The 18597-nt window shown below is 39.5% G+C and overlaps 1 protein-coding gene and 1 long non-coding RNA gene across 6 annotated transcripts in view; both read right to left on the minus strand.

Annotated features, from left to right (window-relative positions):
• Nucleotides 1-1521, minus strand: part of HBS1L (HBS1 like translational GTPase) — a 58500-nt gene extending 56979 nt beyond the window's left edge. Inside the window, exon 1 of one of the 2 annotated variants that reach the window (XM_064413247.1) lies at nucleotides 1333-1497. In XM_064413247.1, coding sequence (XP_064269317.1) covers nucleotides 1333-1375 — 43 coding nt within the window. In that variant the 5' untranslated portion in view covers nucleotides 1376-1497. Of the gene's footprint in view, nucleotides 1-1332 lie in introns of both variants that reach the window. The other variant, XM_064413248.1, reaches the window with a different exon arrangement.
• A 225-nt stretch (nucleotides 1522-1746) lies between these two features.
• LOC135298106 (uncharacterized) lies at nucleotides 1747-11963 on the minus strand. 4 transcript variants are annotated; one of them, XR_010360082.1, is made up of 4 exons: nucleotides 11326-11963; nucleotides 10457-10547; nucleotides 5886-6072; nucleotides 1747-1834 (listed from the first exon to the last, which is right to left on the minus strand). It is a non-coding gene; the product is annotated as an uncharacterized LOC135298106 (long non-coding RNA). The 4 variants fall into 4 exon arrangements; XR_010360083.1 differs by lacking the exon at nucleotides 5886-6072 and having other exon boundaries at nucleotides 1750-1834; XR_010360080.1 differs by lacking the exons at nucleotides 1747-1834; nucleotides 5886-6072 and adding an exon at nucleotides 8431-8584.
• Nucleotides 11964-18597: the final 6634 nt, after the last annotated feature.

Consider the following 18597-nt stretch of genomic DNA (forward strand, 5'->3'; position numbering starts at 1 on the left):
AGTCATGTTTCCAAAAGCAAAAAGCAACTTAATAGCTACAGCTACGGTGTATCTGAGCAAACTCATTGCAAGAGTGTGTTAATAGTGAAATTAACTCCAGGGACTGCACACTCAACTTTGTAAAAGCCAGCAACTCAGCTGAATTCAACATTTCAACCAGTCTGTGATGAAAAATGTTCTCTAGAGGATGAAAAATCAAGCAGTAAAATTCCCAATGTAGCTCAGGGTTTTGTCTATATTAGGTAAATTTACACTAGCAGAAACTGCAAGGTGGGAACACACAGCCAGCACAGCTCACATGAATTTACAACTTCCAAGAAATTCTAATATCAGAGTGCAAAACCCAACTTGTACTACTGTAATACATAAAAACCACGTAGTCTGTTCACTCAACAGAAGACCAAAGGCAGGCTGAAGCATATATTGCATTTTTTTAATAAACTGACAAATTGAAGCAACAAAATTCCTGCTCTCCTACCAAAGGCTCTTCAGAATACTGTTATGAAGTGTGTCCATTTCTCCACAACCCAAGTCAACAAAAAGAAAGACTTTCAGGGGAAAAAGAAAATACTCGGATTTACAGTTGGTGTAAGTTAATGGGGCCAGGGCACAAAGAAAGCTGAAGAACTGCAGGTACAAGCCAAGCTCTCATGGAAAAACTTCGTCATTCCGTAAGTAAAATAAGACAGGTGCCTGAAAAAGAGATTATTCCCTAAATGCACAACTCCATCTTTAGGAATTACATTTCTTCCTCAAGTAACAGCTGTTAACTCCTGTCTATTAACACTTTGCTAGAGTTTTGTCGTGAATACAAATTTTTAAATTTTTCAAGACTAAAGATGGATGGATTCAACCGCACTGAGGCTTTTTTCAAGTCAGTGTCGCTACTAAAAAGCGGAGTCAATTTGGGCAGCTCAAGGCCATGCAGCTGTGGCTTGGACCACGTACCAAGGCCACGCTCTGCCCGTGTGGAAGCTCCCGGGCAGCAGGAGGAGGTCCTGGGTGGCAGATCGGCCACGTGTGCCCGACCCTCTCCACTCGGGCGGGAAACGGGCCGGGAACGGGGCGGGGAGCGGCCCCGCCCGGAGCCGCGCCCAACCCCCGCCCCTGGAGGGGAGGCGAGGGGGAGGCTTTTCCCCTCCCACCGGCCCTGACAGCCCCCCGGGCCCTCCCCTGCCGCCGGGCGAGCCCCGCCACACCCTCCTGCCCGCGGCCGCCGGGACGGCAGGCCCGGCCGGGGGCAGGGGCACGGGCCAGGGCGGCGCGGGGGGACCGGCACCCGCGGCGGGCGCCGCAGCTCTGCCGCCAGCGCCCGCTCGCCGTAACCGCTACCTTCGTCGTAGTTATATCCTCGGACGTTCCTGTGCCGGGACATGACGGCGACAGCGGCCGCGACGGCCTCGCTCGCCCTCCCGCCCGCGGTGACGCTGGCGCGGCCGGCCTAGGTCGCCATGTTGAAGTACGGCGGCGCCGGGCGGAATCCCCTCTTGCGCAGGCGCGCAGAGCGCCGCTTCCGCCCTCGTGCGCCGCTGGGCATGCGCACGGCGCGTCCCGCCTGGCTCGGGGCGGGGGCGGCTCCCGGAGGCGCTCGCGCCCCGCCCGCTGAGGCGGCCCCGGGGCGGAGGGAGCGGGGAGGACTGGAGGGCCGGGAGGGCCGGAGGTGGCCGCGGGACCTGCGGGTGGCCGCTGCAGGTGGCACTTGGAGCCCAGGTGTGGCTCTCCTGGTGGAGACCTGCCCGAGCTTGATGTTGGTGATCTTGGACGCCTCTTCCAACCTGAATAAACGTTGCTGTGATTCTGCAGGGTGTAGTACCGTGGAGTCTCTCTGTAGTAGCTGTGTGTTTAGTAATGCGAGTTACAAGGAAAATCTAGATAGGAGATGCCCATTTCCTGACAATGATGAGTTTTATTCAAGACAAAAATGGGAAGTTTTACATGCACACATATAAAGTTTAGTCAAAACCACATATTAAAGTTTAGTCAGAACCATTTTCTTCATTGATGAAAAGGGAGCATTCTGTAAAGGCCGACATTCACTAAGAGCCCATGGAGCCTTGATTTGACTACACTGGCACATTACTGTGACACTTGCTAATGCTGAGTTTCAGCCTGCAGGAGCAGTTGCACTGCCAAGGGTTTGGATAACCAAGGAATGTCCCTGCAGCTGCTCCTCTTGCTGGGGCAGACAGGGAAGGACAGGCAGACAAGAGCTTAAGCTCTGTTGAGAAAGGGAATTGGGATAGAGATCTCAGTTCATGAACTCCAGCTCTGACAGAATCTCTTTCCATATCTGCCAGCCAGTTTTTCCCCAGATACCTGCATTCGTCTGTGGGCTCAGGAGCTGCTAGGCAGATTACACCATTGATATTTCTGAAGTCAGGTGTCTTCATCTTTAAGACCTTCAATAATTTATTTACCATCTTTTGATCCAGTCTTGAGAATACCAGAAATCGAGTCCCCCTTCAGCCACGTGCACGCTCCAGGTGTCCTCTGATACCCCAGCACACAGCCACACGTCCCAACAAATACACATGCCCTGCTTCTGTTGTCTTTAATATACTATTGTCTTGTCCTTGCCACATAACTATTGTCTTGTCCTTGCCCACATGCCAAAATTGTCACTGTCTGCCACTCCACATCCTTCCTGGTCACTGCCAGAGGTAGGGAGTATTAACCATAAGCCAAAAGTTTGTGTTCACATACAAATAGTATGCAAAGTGACAGATTCTTTCCTTATATTATTTGCATATTTCTAACTAATTTCTACAGAGAAGCACATGCAGCTGAACAGGCTTAGGCTCTATGTAATGACTTCCATACAGTGCTGGGATTAAAAACAGAATTGGAAACAAAGATTTCTGATTAATACTGGTGTCCTGTTGACCTTTAGTGTCCCAAATGTTCTCTGCAGCAGAGGTTTGACAACCTCTTATTCCTTATCTGTCACGATATCTTGACGTGCATCAAAGATACAAAAGTGGAGACTTGCTATCATCCATTATTATTGTGGCCAGGGTAGCAGACTTCTAAATTCAAAACCTGATTCCAGCATCTGCTTTCTGAGCCTTCATTGAAATAACTTGAGACACAGTATCACTACAACTTTGGAGCATCCTGCCAGTCTGCCTCCAGCAGCTTTTCTTTGGAAGAGACACACTTTCTAGCCTCTGAAATTACTTCTGGCCCATTCTTCAAATGTTAAAAACTCCAGTAAATATTAATCATGTACATTTAGGGGTTTTTTTCTTTCAGGTAGTGACAGTTCTCATTTCTCACACCTGAACATTGTGTTTCGAAGATATTTCTTTTATCCTTCTTATTGCTGCTTTTTTTTTAACATAAATCACCATCTGCTTATAAAATAATAAATTTTTCATGTTTGAATATTTTTTCATTACTTCTCTTGATTTTCAGTTACTGTGACCTCCACAGATAGGATGCTCATTTTATCTGCTTGATAGTCAAATGTAACATTGTTTTCAAGATTTCAAAATTAGTTCAAAACAGGAAAATAAGTAAGAGTTGTAAAAATATAAAGGTGAATATAAGGGTAAGCCAAATGGAGGAGATTGTATACTATGTAGTCTTTCCCAGGCATTAACAGTGAACTTGAATTTTTTCTTCATTTAAAGTGTAATAAGTTATATCATACAAGATGTAAAGAAAAACAGAACCCGAAAACAAAAATTTCCTACAGGAGCACAATAACTTCATATTATTATTTCATACATAGTATCTTTAAAGAGTCATAAATACAGTGTGATTATTCCTTGCCTTTTCTTAATTCTGAGACATATGTAAATGTTTTAGGGAAAGATGTTCAAGAAATAATAAGCTTTAGTCCTCAAGCCCTAGCTATGCCTCAGTTCGTGCTACTTGTACGTGAATGCGAGGTTCATGAAAAGTATACATCTGATGGCAAAGCAGTCTTCTATAACTAAAAAATATTCCTTCAGCAGCAATTAAAGCACATCAGAGAACCTTGTCAGTCTGGCTCCAGCAGTTCTGACTGTGGCATGACTAACCAGGTCACTTCTGGCATTCATTTCCTTCCTGCCCACTGAGATTATATATTACTTTAAGGCGTATGCCTCAAGAAGTGAACTAAGATCACTGGTCTCAATCCAGGTGGCAGCATTTCTGCTAATCCTCTTTTTTCAGCAATCTGCTGGGCACTCCCAGCCCCAGCACTATGAATTTTTTTTTGTAACTGTAAGAATCAGTTAATAAAATACTTAATAATTTCATTTTAGCTAAGTAGAAAGTCTTTCATACAATATTATTTCTTCTTGAAATGAAGCTGCCAAGCTTTTTAGTAGTTTAGTAGTCTTAGTTACAAAATATTCAGTCTATTTCAATATTGTATTGTTCTTTTAAACCAAAGTCAAGCAAGGCCTGGTCTAGGAAAAAAACAGCGTAATTCCAGATGTATTACCACACTACCAGGTGTGGCTGTTAAGTTCTAAAATATAGATTTTCAAGGTCAGTAAATGCATTTCCAGCTGCTAAATGATCTGACTAGCTCAAAGAAACTGCAGCCAGTAAATGCATGTCTGTTTTTGTCTAAAATGATGCCATGCAGTCAGAAGATGATTTAAAAGTCAGAAAACAAAGAGTATTAATAAATTATCATTTTGTACATATGGTAAATAGCAAGTGTCTCCAATTTTTCACAGTATGAATGAGGTTGTTAAATATATTTATTATTTCTTTGGGAATGGATCAGTGCAGAACAACAAGTTTCACATATGAGTGATTTATGTTAGGACCTTACACAGTTTCAACAGGATCTATTAACAGCTAAGTTAGATGGCAGCTGATGGCACATGGCAATGTAATGGCAATTCAGTCTAGAAAAGTGACCTATTTGTATAGTTTAACACAGAATCATTAAAACTAGAAAAGACCTTTAAGATTATTGAGTCCAATCCAACAATAAACCTAACACTGCCAAGTTGACCACATTTGTGTTCCTCACAAGCATGTAAACTTCCTGTTACAATAAGGAATAAAATATTTCAGTGCCTTTAGGTGAATCTATACTTTCTGTAACACTTTGATTTCAATCCCAAATACCCCTGTCACCCTGCTCCCTCCCTGCTGGCTCTCAGACTGCTTCTCATCTGCAGTGACCCAAATACTGGCCCAGAAAGTTCTCTGCGAGGAGGGGAACTGCCTTGAACCACACAGCTCGGAGAGAAGGAGTTCAAATTAGAGCATGGTTGCCAAGAGCATGGTAGCTAAAGCCACTGTGAAGAACTCAATGAAAACCTATTATCTATTGGTCTTGCCCCTGAATAAAACCAATATTTTATTACAACAGGGTGGCATTCACTTCTAGTTGGCCTGTGAAGTTTATTCTTGGTACAGAGAGAGATAAGTGATGAAAAAAGTTTGTCTTAGAGAGAATATGCATAAAATGGAACATGACCCAAGTTTATACTAGGAGTGTCTCAGAAATAACTATTGAGGTTTTTTTTCTCATAGTAACAGCTTTTCTCAATTTTCTTGAAACTGAAAGAAGGCAAATTTTAAACTGATAAAAGTAGACAATTTTCATTCAGCATAGGCTTAGACTACAAAGTTCATGAGCAAAATAAATGATCATGGCTGAAAAAATTAGCAAGATTCAAACAGTTTACATCCTTGTGTAGATGACAGGAATACTTAAACATGATCACAGTAAATATTTAAAGTCTGTATAAAATTCTGCAAGGTATTAAAATGTTCATGTTAGAGATTCCATCTACTTTTCTCATTACAAGTGACAGGATAAATTAAGAGAGCTGCAGAGCTAAGGAAGAGGCAAAACAGAAGTCTGTCATTATGACTTGGTTCAATATGATGCACGTGTCCACATTAGAGCAATTTATAATGACACATACCTATATTTATAGTGCAGCATTCTGTTGTGTGTGATTATATACATCCATTTATCAAGCACTTTTAAAAGTTTGCCATGGATCCTGGCTACTACCATAAATTGTGACTTCATCAATTTGTCTATAATGATTGGACATAGAGATGCAATCAAGCTTTCAGTAACAGCAGTGAGACCTTTTTCTACTGCATCTGTAGGAAAAAAAACACCAAAGTGAACTTAGATCCTGGAAAATGTCTTTAGAGAGACATTACACAAGTCTGCAAATCAAAGCAGGGTAAATACAGTTTGAGAAATCCATCACTTTCCTGTATAGAGTAATTCATGACTCAAATCTGACTGGGATATTCCGCTACTGATCTCTTCTTCTAGAGTTTAAATGAAAAACAAATGCTGAGACATGTATGTTTCTAGGAGGCACAGTAATACTTAGCTTGTTGGGAAGATAGCTTGTTAAAGTCTAAGAATTATGTTAGAATTACTCTGATTTTGTTTTCTGTGTTCTGCACTTTTACATTTTTGGGAGCTGCCTTTCACAAACCCAGCTATATTTTGGGCCACTGAGTCAGGGAAACCCCCGTACTTGCCTCTCTCAGAAATCCAGTACCTCCATGGTTATTCTGAGTCACATTTCTTCCCACATGAGACTCAGTACTGAATCTGTAAAACTGCATCGGGTTGAAGAGATTTATGTGGTGTTATTAAGTGTCAGGAAGCATCATTTGATGAATAAGAAATGTGGCTTCATTCAGACTGATACTGTATGTCAGTCTTTGACTAAAGTCTTTTGTTTCCTCTCCCCCCAAAAATTTCACTTTCAAAGGCTGATTCTTCAAGAAATTATCAAGTCCCTCGTTATCTCTCAAATGTTTCTCATGTACTGCACACTGAAGAATCTCATAAAAGGTATTGCTAATTCATCCTGCAATCACAGGATATAATGCACTTCAGATGCTCATTTATTTTTCTTTATTCTTTTTTTTTTTCCTTTGTCATCATATTTGGTATATCCCAGAGTCAAATGCAGTCCTGCAACACAAAGCAGTGACTCTAGCAGAGAATGGAAATCTTGCACAATAATATCCTTTTAGTTCCATTTTTTCTTATCTGATAACCAGAAACTACTTAACAAGATGCTCACTTACTATCTTGTTTGTTTCACATGTTTAAAGTATAAAATTCTATCATTTGCTATTAGAGCAACATCCTATCTTCCAGGAGCTAATCTTTAATGACAGATGCCCTGTCTTAAATGTATAAATCTATTAGAAAACCAATCTGATAAAAATTTATGCCTGCAAAATGATGATTCACTTATATCAATGTACTTGTCACTCAGACCTTAAAAAAAAATACATAATACCACAGAATTGGGTGGGTGCTTAAAATATGCAAGAACTCGATAATAGGAAAACATTAGCCACAAAGTGTAAAGGAGAAACACCAATTAAAAAATAAAATTACCAGCTCAAAATTTCCAAGTTTGTAGACCATCTATTATGAACAGGAGCATGTAAGCTTTTGGTCTTAGGGTGCTGCAGCAGCTACCTTGTGGGTGACAGCATGATTTCAGTTTAACTGGAGAGATCTTACTCATCTCCCCTGTGCTTTATAAAAGCAAACATGGCTTAGGCCTTATGAATCAGTATTTTAATACTGGTGTCCAAAGCTGAACTGATGTGGCTGTTCTAATTAAACATCATGCTACCTCCAAAACAACTCATCAGAAAAGAATATTCTCCCACTTTCTAAGATGTCTCTGAGGACAGGCTAACTATATAAGTATTTGCTTAATGTGGTTAAAATTATAATTGTTTTATGTGATTTTGTTGCTGATTGCAAATGTTGTGGACTTCATCTTTGTATTGAAGTCCATGTGGGTTTTATGTTTGTATCCATTGAATGAATTCCCTGAAAGACACAACAGCATTGCAGTGTAGGCCAAATTCAGTTATTGTTAATTTTTTTTTTTTTCCCCAAACCATGCAAGGACACAATGGTTCTTTCTGTCTCTCTGCTATGGATAAAATATTTTCCCACAGTACTTCATACTGGTACCTTGCACCAATCATTCCTGCAGACAATACCTGTCTAACACCAGAGGTTATCACCTCTTACAATATCAACTACGTCATCTTGGAATGGAGGAGATCCCTGTAGCAACAGAGTCTCTCTTTGCCCTGCACTCATGGAAATAAAGCTGGAACTTAATTTCCCTTCTATATTAGTAATTTTTGTGGAGGCTTTTGGCGGGGAGGGGTTTGCAAACTTTTATAGAAGCAAAGTTTATGAAAAAAAAATTATATATTTAATCATCATAAATTCAGTGGCAAGATGCAAGAGGGGGGCTCAAGTTAGTGCTCCCTCAGATGAAAAAACATGTGAAAAAGTGAATGTTCCATGCTCTGTGTGTACGCAGAGTTTCACATCAGTGATAGTGCAGGCCCAGTGATGGGTCAGAGATATAGAGAAAATTCTGGTTACAGCTGTGAAGATTAGTTAGGGGACAACACATACACTGTAAAAGAATCCATGTTTCATCCCTTCACTGCTTGTGGAACAACTCTTTATTTGACTTAAATTATTCCTGTAGTCTGAAGTATTTAATAGAAATCGTCAAAGACTATCCACATTGCTTCAGTTGACAGGAGTATATTCAGAAGTTGCTGAAATTCTTCTATTCAGTGTTTAATAATTGACACTCTGCAGGATTTAGAGTGAGTGAATTAAGTCACTATTATCTACTTTGCAAGGTATAAAAGTGTATTAAATGAAATTTAATCAAGAATACATTTTAATCCTGTAGCAATAAATTTAATAATAAAATGTCTACTTGTCACTCAAAACTCTTATTCTGGTAAAGTTTAGATAGATGCATCGGTAATTTGCTGGATTTCAAATATTTGAGGTTATCATTTACGGCTATGAAACAATGCCAGCCCTCTGTACTGGTCACATAATTCTGTTAAAGGAAAGTTTACAATTATTGAAAATGTTATTATCAGGATGAGTAAGGGCATCCTTTGCAATAGCGACAGAAAAAATATTCCTACTTCACTTTAGTTCATCTGTAGTCATGAGGAAATTCACATTTCATTCCCAATAAAAGCTACAGCAGAATGATACTAATACTTTCCAACTACAAGAAACTGGTCATCTTTTTATAAAAATTCATTTGGGGCCTGGTCCAAACCTTCAGGAAGTCAATAGAAATAATTAAATATGCTTTCATTAATCAAATTGACACTAACCAGATCAATAACATGTACAAATTAGAGGATTTTGGTAGAACAAAAGCACAAAATTTTACATTGAGTTCCCGTGGAGTATATTGTATTAGACACCCTATTACTGCCAGAGAAACCATGAGCTGGGAACAAAAGATAATAATAATAGGTATAGCAAATTTCTTATTTATGTTCTTAGGCAGTGAGAAAATGTCAGTGGATGTTATCTGTGGAAACACAAGATCATATTTTCAAAAAAGTGAAATGTAGCAAAGAGGAGGCAAATAATCAAGGGCCCCTTTGAGCCTGAGGAGGTGGCAGAGGAGCCCTGGAACCAGCCAGTCCTGAGCCTTTATTTGACCAAAGGGGAAGGCATCAAGTGAGTTCTGCTGAGGACCAAGAAATTCAAATGGGTCCATGGACTTCTGATTGTAGGGGCCTTAGTCAGGGGAAGTACCCTGTGTTTTGCTGCTTGGTAGGGTTTGCATTTCAGGTAATGAACTGTGCCTGAAGGAAGGACATTAAAGAGGTCTGGGCACGGTACTGGATTTTTTTCCTTGGCAGGTGAGGAAGCCTGCCGGTTTACAAAAATATGGAGACTTAGCAACTGCTGTGTGCTCGTATGAGCACTTCACCTTGCAATAAAGACTTGACCATTTCCAGTATTTTAAAGCAGAATTGACATATTATATTTGAGAAATACTAAGAAAACCTCACTTCTCAAAACAAAGATGAAAAAGGAGGTATTTTGCGATCAATTGATTTGAAATTTTCAAGAAAACTTCTTGTTTGTTGAAAAGTCACTATTCTTTAACCAGAAAAAAAAAGCTTGTCCCAGGCTGTAAAATATTTGGGAAAAAGGATTATCTGTATTTTTTTCCTGTATTTTTACCCTACTGGGAACAGAATGATTCTTCTCCAGAAATGACATACAAGAGCAATAGCAGTAAAACACTGGTGTCTCAAAAATGAAAATAAACACACATATATTTATGACCAAACAGTCAAAACACTGTCAATGTATGGAAGTCCACTTGTAAGTCTTACAGCAGGGTTCCACTGGTACAAAATACATGGCTTCTGTAGGCTCCTGAAATAAATTAATGCTGTCCAAATGAGCATCATTGCTTTACTCTGCAGACACCTTTAATGTGACTACACATTAAGTTTGCAGGATTTAAAACTTTCACTTTATAACCTCCATGAAACTACCATATCTCTCTAAAAAAAAAAAAATCTGTTCAGGTATAGACCTAGAGGAACTGATTTTTCTCTCTTTTATGTCATGCTCTCATTCTGAAAAGAATCCTAAGCTATGTGTGAAATAGTAGAAAACTGTGTTACTTACCAAAGTAAATTAAAGAACCCATGGTTAGTCACACTGGTTCCAAGCTTCCAAGGCACAAAGTGAGCTACTGAAATCTTGTTGAGATGTTTTTCTATTGTAAATATCCAGGGAGAAATCAATCAATTGAGAATGGAGGACAAAAATATAGCCATAATAAAGATATATACATGAAGAAAGGAAAATAATAATTGAGGAAAGTCAAAATGATTGCATATAATTCTTTCAGCATGGGCAAAATCTGTAAAACTAGGTCTACATTCAGTTTTACCCAAACAGATTGCTAACTTTTATGCTATCCTGTCTCTCTGGAAGCTAAATTTTTGTCTTACAGTACTTTGCACCAGCAACAAAAAGCAAAATGCAGCCAGACTTTCAATACAGTTTAAATGTGATCTCTGCATCAGCAGTATTGAGGAGAAAGTTTTAGCTGCTGAAAAGGTGAATGTGTTGCTTTGATGTAAAAAAAGATTTATTTCATGAGAATGCTCAAACAAACAATCTGTTCCAGTTATAAGCAGTGTGACTATTTATAGTCTGAGCCTAATACAGACATAACACACTTGACTGTGAACAGTAAATACTTTGTGAGGGTTAGAAAGTGAAAAAAGAGCTGCTTGCAGGCACTGCCACACGGTGTAAAGCGTTTGCTGAGAACGACAATGCAACATCTGCAGATTCCCACAGGATGTGTAATTCTTGTTATTTCAGGGTCTCATCCAATTTATTTGACATTATTGTAAAATTCACATAAAGACGAATTGATTTTGGTCCTTAGCTTGTCATGTAAAATACTGGCTAAATACAGAGTTTATATTTGGATAAGTGAAATAAAACCTTCCTATTCCCGCACCCTGAATAAGCACTTTCACCTTGTTTAAGATCATTCCAAAAATAACAGGAAGCAGGCAGGTAATAGGTACTATCTGGTCTAGCTGTATAATTGCAGCCCCAGGCAAGAAGGGAATAATGGATTCTTCTATACATTTTCCCCACAAGATCTTCAAGAAAAAGAGGCAAGTGTAATAATAAAGAATCCAAATCTTTAAAAACCTTTTAAAAGCAAATTGATTAAATCATTACTTTAAAAAATCAGTCATTTCTACCAGTTCTATGCAACACAGACATAGTTGCTTACTCTGTTTCTACTCTTTACTTGAGGGATAAATGTCTAATGAAAACAAAGTATAGAGAGACTTGTATAACCACAGGTCAGCAGATGAGTGAAGAAAAGTAAGCTTGTGCTTAAAAATGTAGATCTCAGTTGCCAGAGTGTGCAAATTATTATAGATTATAACTACTCTTAATTAGGCTTTCTGATGGTAGGAGTTAGGGAAGGCATGAGCTGGGAAGGCATGAGCAGCAAGGGAAGCTGTACTGCCATGCTTATTCTGGGGATCATGTTGTACATTAATCCACCCGTCCATCCATCCATCCATCCATCCATCCATCCATCCATCCATCCATCCATCCATCCATCCATCATCCATCCTCTGTGAGTACAACCAGCTACAGGTACATTCCATATGCTGGAAAGCTCTTATATTCATGGTGTTTGTGACTTCAGCTGTTGATTTCCTGCTGTTTGTCGGTGACCTTGGCTTCACCCTTAACAACTGCAGTGAGCTCCAGTTCCATGGTACCTGTTTGTATTTCAGCAGCCTCTCATGAACTAAACATAGCCCGGAAAACCAAGAAGTGAAGCCCACACTTAGCCTTTCAAGTGGCAAAGTGGTTGGAGGCAGAACAACAATGTTGACATGACTCAGTGACAGGAGGGGCAGATGGGATCACGGGAAGAAGCAAGTGTGGCCTTCAGGGATCTGTTTGTCAGGGACATACACACACAAATGTGGGTAGTCTGCAGGCAGCTGTGTAACACCATCACCTTAATGGTGCAATCATAACTTTATTCTAATAAAGGATTATACCTGAGCCACCATCAGTAAATAATTTATTTTTTTAAAGCTATATGTAATATTTTTTTCATTATTTGATTCACGGACATGAGAATTCACATGACGATATTTCTCAAAGAGTGCCCCCATTCATTAGTGTAAATTTTTTCTACTGAGCACAGAGTGGTTATGCAATATTAGTGTGACAATTCCTGGGGGGATTTGTACACCACCAACAATAAGGGCTCTATGCTCATCAAATACATGGCCTGCAGATGATCAGTGTCTGTGTCTGAGCTCTCGGCTCACACTATCTTGCTAAACTTGTCTGGGCTGAGGAAACTTGTTTTTGCTCTTTCCTGTGGGCCTCCCACTAAGAAAGAAAAATGAGTTGATTTCAGTATTTCCATCTCTGCTCTCAAAACCCCACCTAGTTCTGAAAAATCAAAACTTCTCCCTTTAAAAAATCCCAAAATGAAACATTGATCTCTGCAAAAACAAGAAAACATTTACAATAAGGTGAATGAAACCTCTGGCCCATGGGCAAAGGACAGCAAGTAATTACCAAAAAAACCATGTGATTTGTTTAACTAGAAATACTGCACTTCATTATGCTTCTTTCAACAGCTAGAGAAGACTGTAAGAATTCCTGGTATCAGCAGTGAGAGCTGGAAGAAAATACTTGATGTTCATTTATAACCCACACACAAGTACCTGCTGATTTACAACTTAGCTCCAGCATTCAGAAAAATGGAACTAACTACCTTTAACCTTGAGACAGGTTTCATCTTCACACAAATTATTTACCTGGTTTCTGTGAGAGTTTATTGTTCCTTTCTGACAAACATTTTTTCTGTCTTATCCGGGAGTACAGATCATTTAAAAGATTATAAATCAAGAACTGTCTAATGTTATCACATAACCTGGCTTCCTACATAAACTATCTGAAGCAGTTCTTATTTGAATTGATTTATGGCTTTTAGATGTACTGTTTTATCCTGATTTCTTGAGTAAATGCTTGAAAGACAGAAAAAGAGGTCGAGGCCTGCAGCCAACAGCCCCTGACCACTCTGTTCTGTCTCCCTTTCTACAACAGGTCTTTTGGACTACATTTATAGGTAAACCAGAATGGAAACTGTGCATTGACCTGGAAAACACATGACATGGCTTGAATCAAGATCCAAAAATCCCTACCACCCCATCCCAACCAGATTTATTCTATCCAGAATTAATGGGCATGCTGTCTTAGTGATACCCACACATTTTCTGGGATAGTAGGGCTAGTTATCAAAGGTCAAAGTGTGCTAAAACTGTAGAAGCACCAGAAACTGCAGAAGGGTGCATGAGTGTGAGCGCTGACCCTGTTTTACTTGGATGTGTAAGAAAAACTCAGTGACCTTTATCTAAGTCTGCAGCCACTCTCTTAGGTTTCTTCATCTGCAGTTTACTTCTCTGCCATTTGTGGAACACCCCCTCTCCACATACTCCCCTCCTCCCATCTATTTGTCTTGACTACTGAGTATCTAATAAACATAGCACATATAGCATAGCCTCAGGATCTCCAAGATGTGTATTCTCACCTTTTCAACCTGCATCCCAATTCTCGCATATTTTGTTTCCTGTTTATTCTCCCAAGTCCATATGGGGTGTGGCAGCTGTCCTTAAAAGAAGGCTAGCAGCTCGCTGTGTGACAGTCCTTGCCGAGCAAATGGACAGGTGTTGTCCATCCCAGGGAAATGTAACATCTGAGGAAACATTCAATTGGTGCAATTGATTGTGGGACCACTGTAATTGTAATAATATGGGAAAGCAGCATTTTGAGAATTGAAAATCCTGAGTATTGACAGGAGAATGAATTATTCTTATCTGAATTATTCTGGTCGCAACTCTATACAGTTGTTTTCTGAAGCTGTCTTAGAATCAAACCTATTTCTGAGCTATGAGGTGGGGGTTGGCATATCAAAACCTACTTTGTAGGTGCCTGTTCAGCATGAATTCAAGTATAGTGTTAATTTTTATGGCATTGAATTTCTTCACAGGTTCAGATGGGCAAAGGAGGCCATTCATTGTTCCCATTCATGTGAGGGGATAATATAAAGTATTTTTTGGTCATCATGCATCTTTTGGTTGGATTTGTTTTTTTAGTATTTTTCATGGCTTGGGGGCCTTTCTGGCAGTACCTTTCTTTCAAAAGGTATCATGTCCTTTAGGAAAAAGCAGTGATGTGCATGACCCACAGCACTTCTAGCTGAAGTACTTGAACATTGAAGACACCTACTGGTACCATCCCAGTTTTATCTGGCTGTTTGGGGAGGAATGAGGGAGTTTTTGGCTGTTGCTGCCCAATCGTCTTCCATGAGGGTGGTGAGTTTTGCTCTCTGGCAGGTAGCAGGTGTTATTTCCTGCTTCACTCAGTGTCTGAAGGCAGGGAATGAAGTCTTAGGGAAGAAGATGTTCACTTTACTTGAATAAGGGGCAACTCCAAGCAAAAAGACCTTCTGTGAGTACAGCTGCTACTGGGATCACAAGGATGGGAATGTGGTACAGAGTTTGGGGCTTGTATTCAGGAAAAGGCAAAGGAGTAGGATTCATGGTATATGATGATATGGTTAGGGCCTCAAATTATCCAAGTGGAGGTAATTTACTTCAGTGCCTTCTTTATAAAAGCAGCTAATTTTCTTTTCAAATGTCTACACTGGACCTCTAACACTCACACAAAGTCAGACATGATTCATATTACTTTTCAGACTACTTCAAATATAGATGCAGGTGGCATCATGATAGTGTTGGATGTCACCCTCTGCAAAATGTGCCTTTCTCAAAACCACAGGCTGCCTTTGTGGTTGTTGTTTTAGAAGCAGCCCTTCAGCTGGTGTTATCACATGATGACACAAACTGTGGGAAATGAGACAGTCAACAGGTGCTAAGAAACCTTGAATATTAGAAACAAGAAAAAAAGTGAAAAAAAAGACTAAAGTTAGGCCAAGGAGATACAAAAGTACCAGACATTTTGAAAAATTTTTCAAGGTAAAAGCAATGAAAGGAAAGAGAATCATAGGTCATTCTGGCTGGATCAGAGGAATTACTGTGTGGGCATAAATGTGTTTATAGCCCATATCATCATGTGACTGGAAGATTTCCCTGCTCTGTTACATCAAGCTTTCTCTAGGACCAAGTAGAAAAAACCTTTGATTTACTGCTCTTTATTTGGAAGGTTTTGTTTGCAACAGTAAAGCCATACAACACTTTGTTGTTTTAGTTGTTGCTTTTTCAGTTGAACCTAGTTTCAGGCCATGGATTCCAGGGTAACCATAGATTCAGGGGCAAACTCTGTCCTGGAGCTGTTGAAAAGTTACAGTAGAGACTGTAAGTAATGTCATAAATTTTACTCTTCTTTTTCAAACTTGAATTTCTGAGGTGATGAGCATTTGATTGTGTCCAGATGTCCGTCTCTTCCTTTGCACGTCTCCTGCCCCATACCTTCTGACTTCACTAGCCAGTTTCTAGACATTTCAAATGTGGCAAGTATCTCAAAGATAATTATGATCCTTAGTAGAATCCCATCATACATTAATACTGCAGAAGAGCAAAAGGAAGAAGAACTCAGCAGTTCCAATAAATATTTGCCTTTTTGTCCAATGAACCTACACGTACTGGCTGACCACAGAGCACATTAATCCTGACAGGTCAGCCATGAAAAAATTATTGTTGAGACAGGTCAAAATGGCTAAGGCACAAAAGATTCAAATCTGTAGGAAGCCATCAATTCCTTTACTTACGGAACCACCTATTAATTACAAATACAAAGCCTCCCTGCAATCAGAAATATTCAGCATGCAGTAAGCTATTCAATAAGCATATGCATGAATAAATACCCCAAATGCATCTTTAAATGCAATTAAGTATGTGTACAAAATAGCTAAGGAATATGTTGATCTGTATATGCATCAGTTCTACACATTCAAATGTTTACTTGCATAAACAAATACAATGTACAATTAAAGCACTTGTAATATAAGCACACAGAAAATTTGATGATCATTTCTGTTTGATTAGCATTATTACTTTTCTCTAGACTACTGACAAAAATCTCAAGTCCAATTAAAAAATAATAACTGTCACAGGAGAATTTTAATATATTAGTACAAGACCAAAATTGAGCATAATTAATTGTACGAATACATGTTTCAAAGCAAAGAGTGATAACAAAAGGTATCTTCTGAAACAAAGGCTGAGACAAACTTTTAGTCCAAGACATTGTTTTTTCATTGCTATCACCAGTGGGGCACATGGCCCATCGTGGCTTCTCTGCCAACTCTTTTTTTTATGAGTCATCACGGCATCAAAAGCCTGTCAAACACCAGAACAGAGATAACACATCCATAGACCGCACTGTTACAAGCCTCCACAGTTTTTTTTCTGCCATACCAGAAGAGGAGTCTCAAAATGACTTCTTCCTCAAGTCCAGCCACTTCTTCAAGTGCTGCTCTATGCCAGCTTTGGGGAGTTGAACAAAGGACAGAACTGTAAACGAGACTAGTGTTAGTTAGCAAGGGCCATGGGATCAGCCTGGTTACTGCTATAGATTAGCCCGTGCTCCTGACTCCTCTGCTCAGCTGCAACACTGGGGTGCCCCAGGAACTGTTTCCAAGACACACTTACTCCACCTGTAGCGAATCCTTGATTTCTCCAAAAATGCCAGGAGGGAGAAGTGTGGGGGCAACTGCTGGCAAAACTGCATTACAGCTTTATTTTTTTTGATTTTAAACTGAACCTTATAAAGGATCAGGCCTCTTATGTAAAAGACTGTATTGTAGTGGTAATGAATATTCCTCCCCAAATCACCAAACCAGCAATAAATTCCTCTAAAAAGAAGTCATTACCTGTGGTCAGAGTTTTCATATATTAAACAAGCATTTTTCTCAAAGAATGCCTTCTTGTGTTTCTTTGTTTATATTCAGTTGTTCAGGATATTTCTTTTTCTTTAGTCTTCTCCATGAGTCCATACTATGAGCACCATTAAAATTAACCAGTAATGAATTTCTTTAAAAATTTATACAGCAACTTTAAAAATTGCTTTTTTAAAAGGTTTTAATTTTTAAGGAAGTATTCAGAGAAACTCTGGTCCTTCCATTATACATGATCACATTTTCCAAATGTGTCTGTAAGGAATAACATTAATCTATCACATTTATTCAGTACAACTCTTCACTAATAGTAAAAATAATGAAAAATTCGAAAGACAGGCATGTTATATACAATACAGAAAAGAATACTAAAACTCAAGCCAAACGGAAAGTTATGTTTAAAATCAGCAGCAAGACTCTTCCCCAGAGACTGAGTACAGTCAAAATAAAAAATTCTACTGAATAATTAACAGGTGTTATTGAAAATGGGGTGAAGTGGTTTTAAGTGTATATCCTGAAGGAAGCAGGGAGCATGGTACCATGGTAAATAGTGCATTACAGGAAAATGAAATCCTACCCACCTAGTTGCTGTTGAACCTCTAAGAACTGCCATTGCACAGGTGATTAGTAAAGGCAGAAGCTAAGAAGGAGGTCTGGAGCACAACTGCATCCTTCTTCCATAAAGTGTCTTAGCATCGCTCCAGACAACTCAAATCACCCTGATGATGTTACTGAGGGCACTGTCAAATAACACTACGGCTGCTGCACTCTAAAGGAGTATCCAGGTGCAAAGCTCAGTGAAGTCAAACGTGGGTGGGCTTCAGTGGGCACTGGATTTAGGGCCAGATTGCAGGAGGCAGAGAACCTGCTCTCAGTGCTTGGGCAGAAGCCCACACAACCCATCCCCTGGGAATCAGCAGGAGAGTTCTTCTTGTGTACCTACACACTGTAGTCCAAAGGCGAGTTGAGCTGCCTTTGCCTTTCCAAAGCTCACCATAGCTGAGCCAGAAGAGGTACAGAACATAATGTTGCACAATTAGCTAGTCTGAGAGACTGAAGAGAATGTGTTGATAATATGGACTCGTGGGGAAGACTAAAGACAAAGACATATCCTGAATAACAGAATATAAACAAAGAAACATTAAAAGGTATTCTTTGAGAAAAATACCTGTTTGCCATATGAAAGCTCTGACCACAGTATGAGTCACTGCAAGTGACTTCTGATGATTCACTGTAATTTTTAAAACTCTGATAACAATCATAACAATCTCCAGTTGTTTCAAAAACTTTTATTTTTTCTCTTGTGAATAAATAGTTTGAGTAACTTTTCATATAAAAA

The sequence above is a fragment of the Passer domesticus genome, chromosome 3 (assembly GCF_036417665.1).
Source record: "Passer domesticus isolate bPasDom1 chromosome 3, bPasDom1.hap1, whole genome shotgun sequence".
In the NCBI taxonomy this organism is placed as follows: domain Eukaryota; kingdom Metazoa; phylum Chordata; class Aves; order Passeriformes; family Passeridae; genus Passer; species Passer domesticus.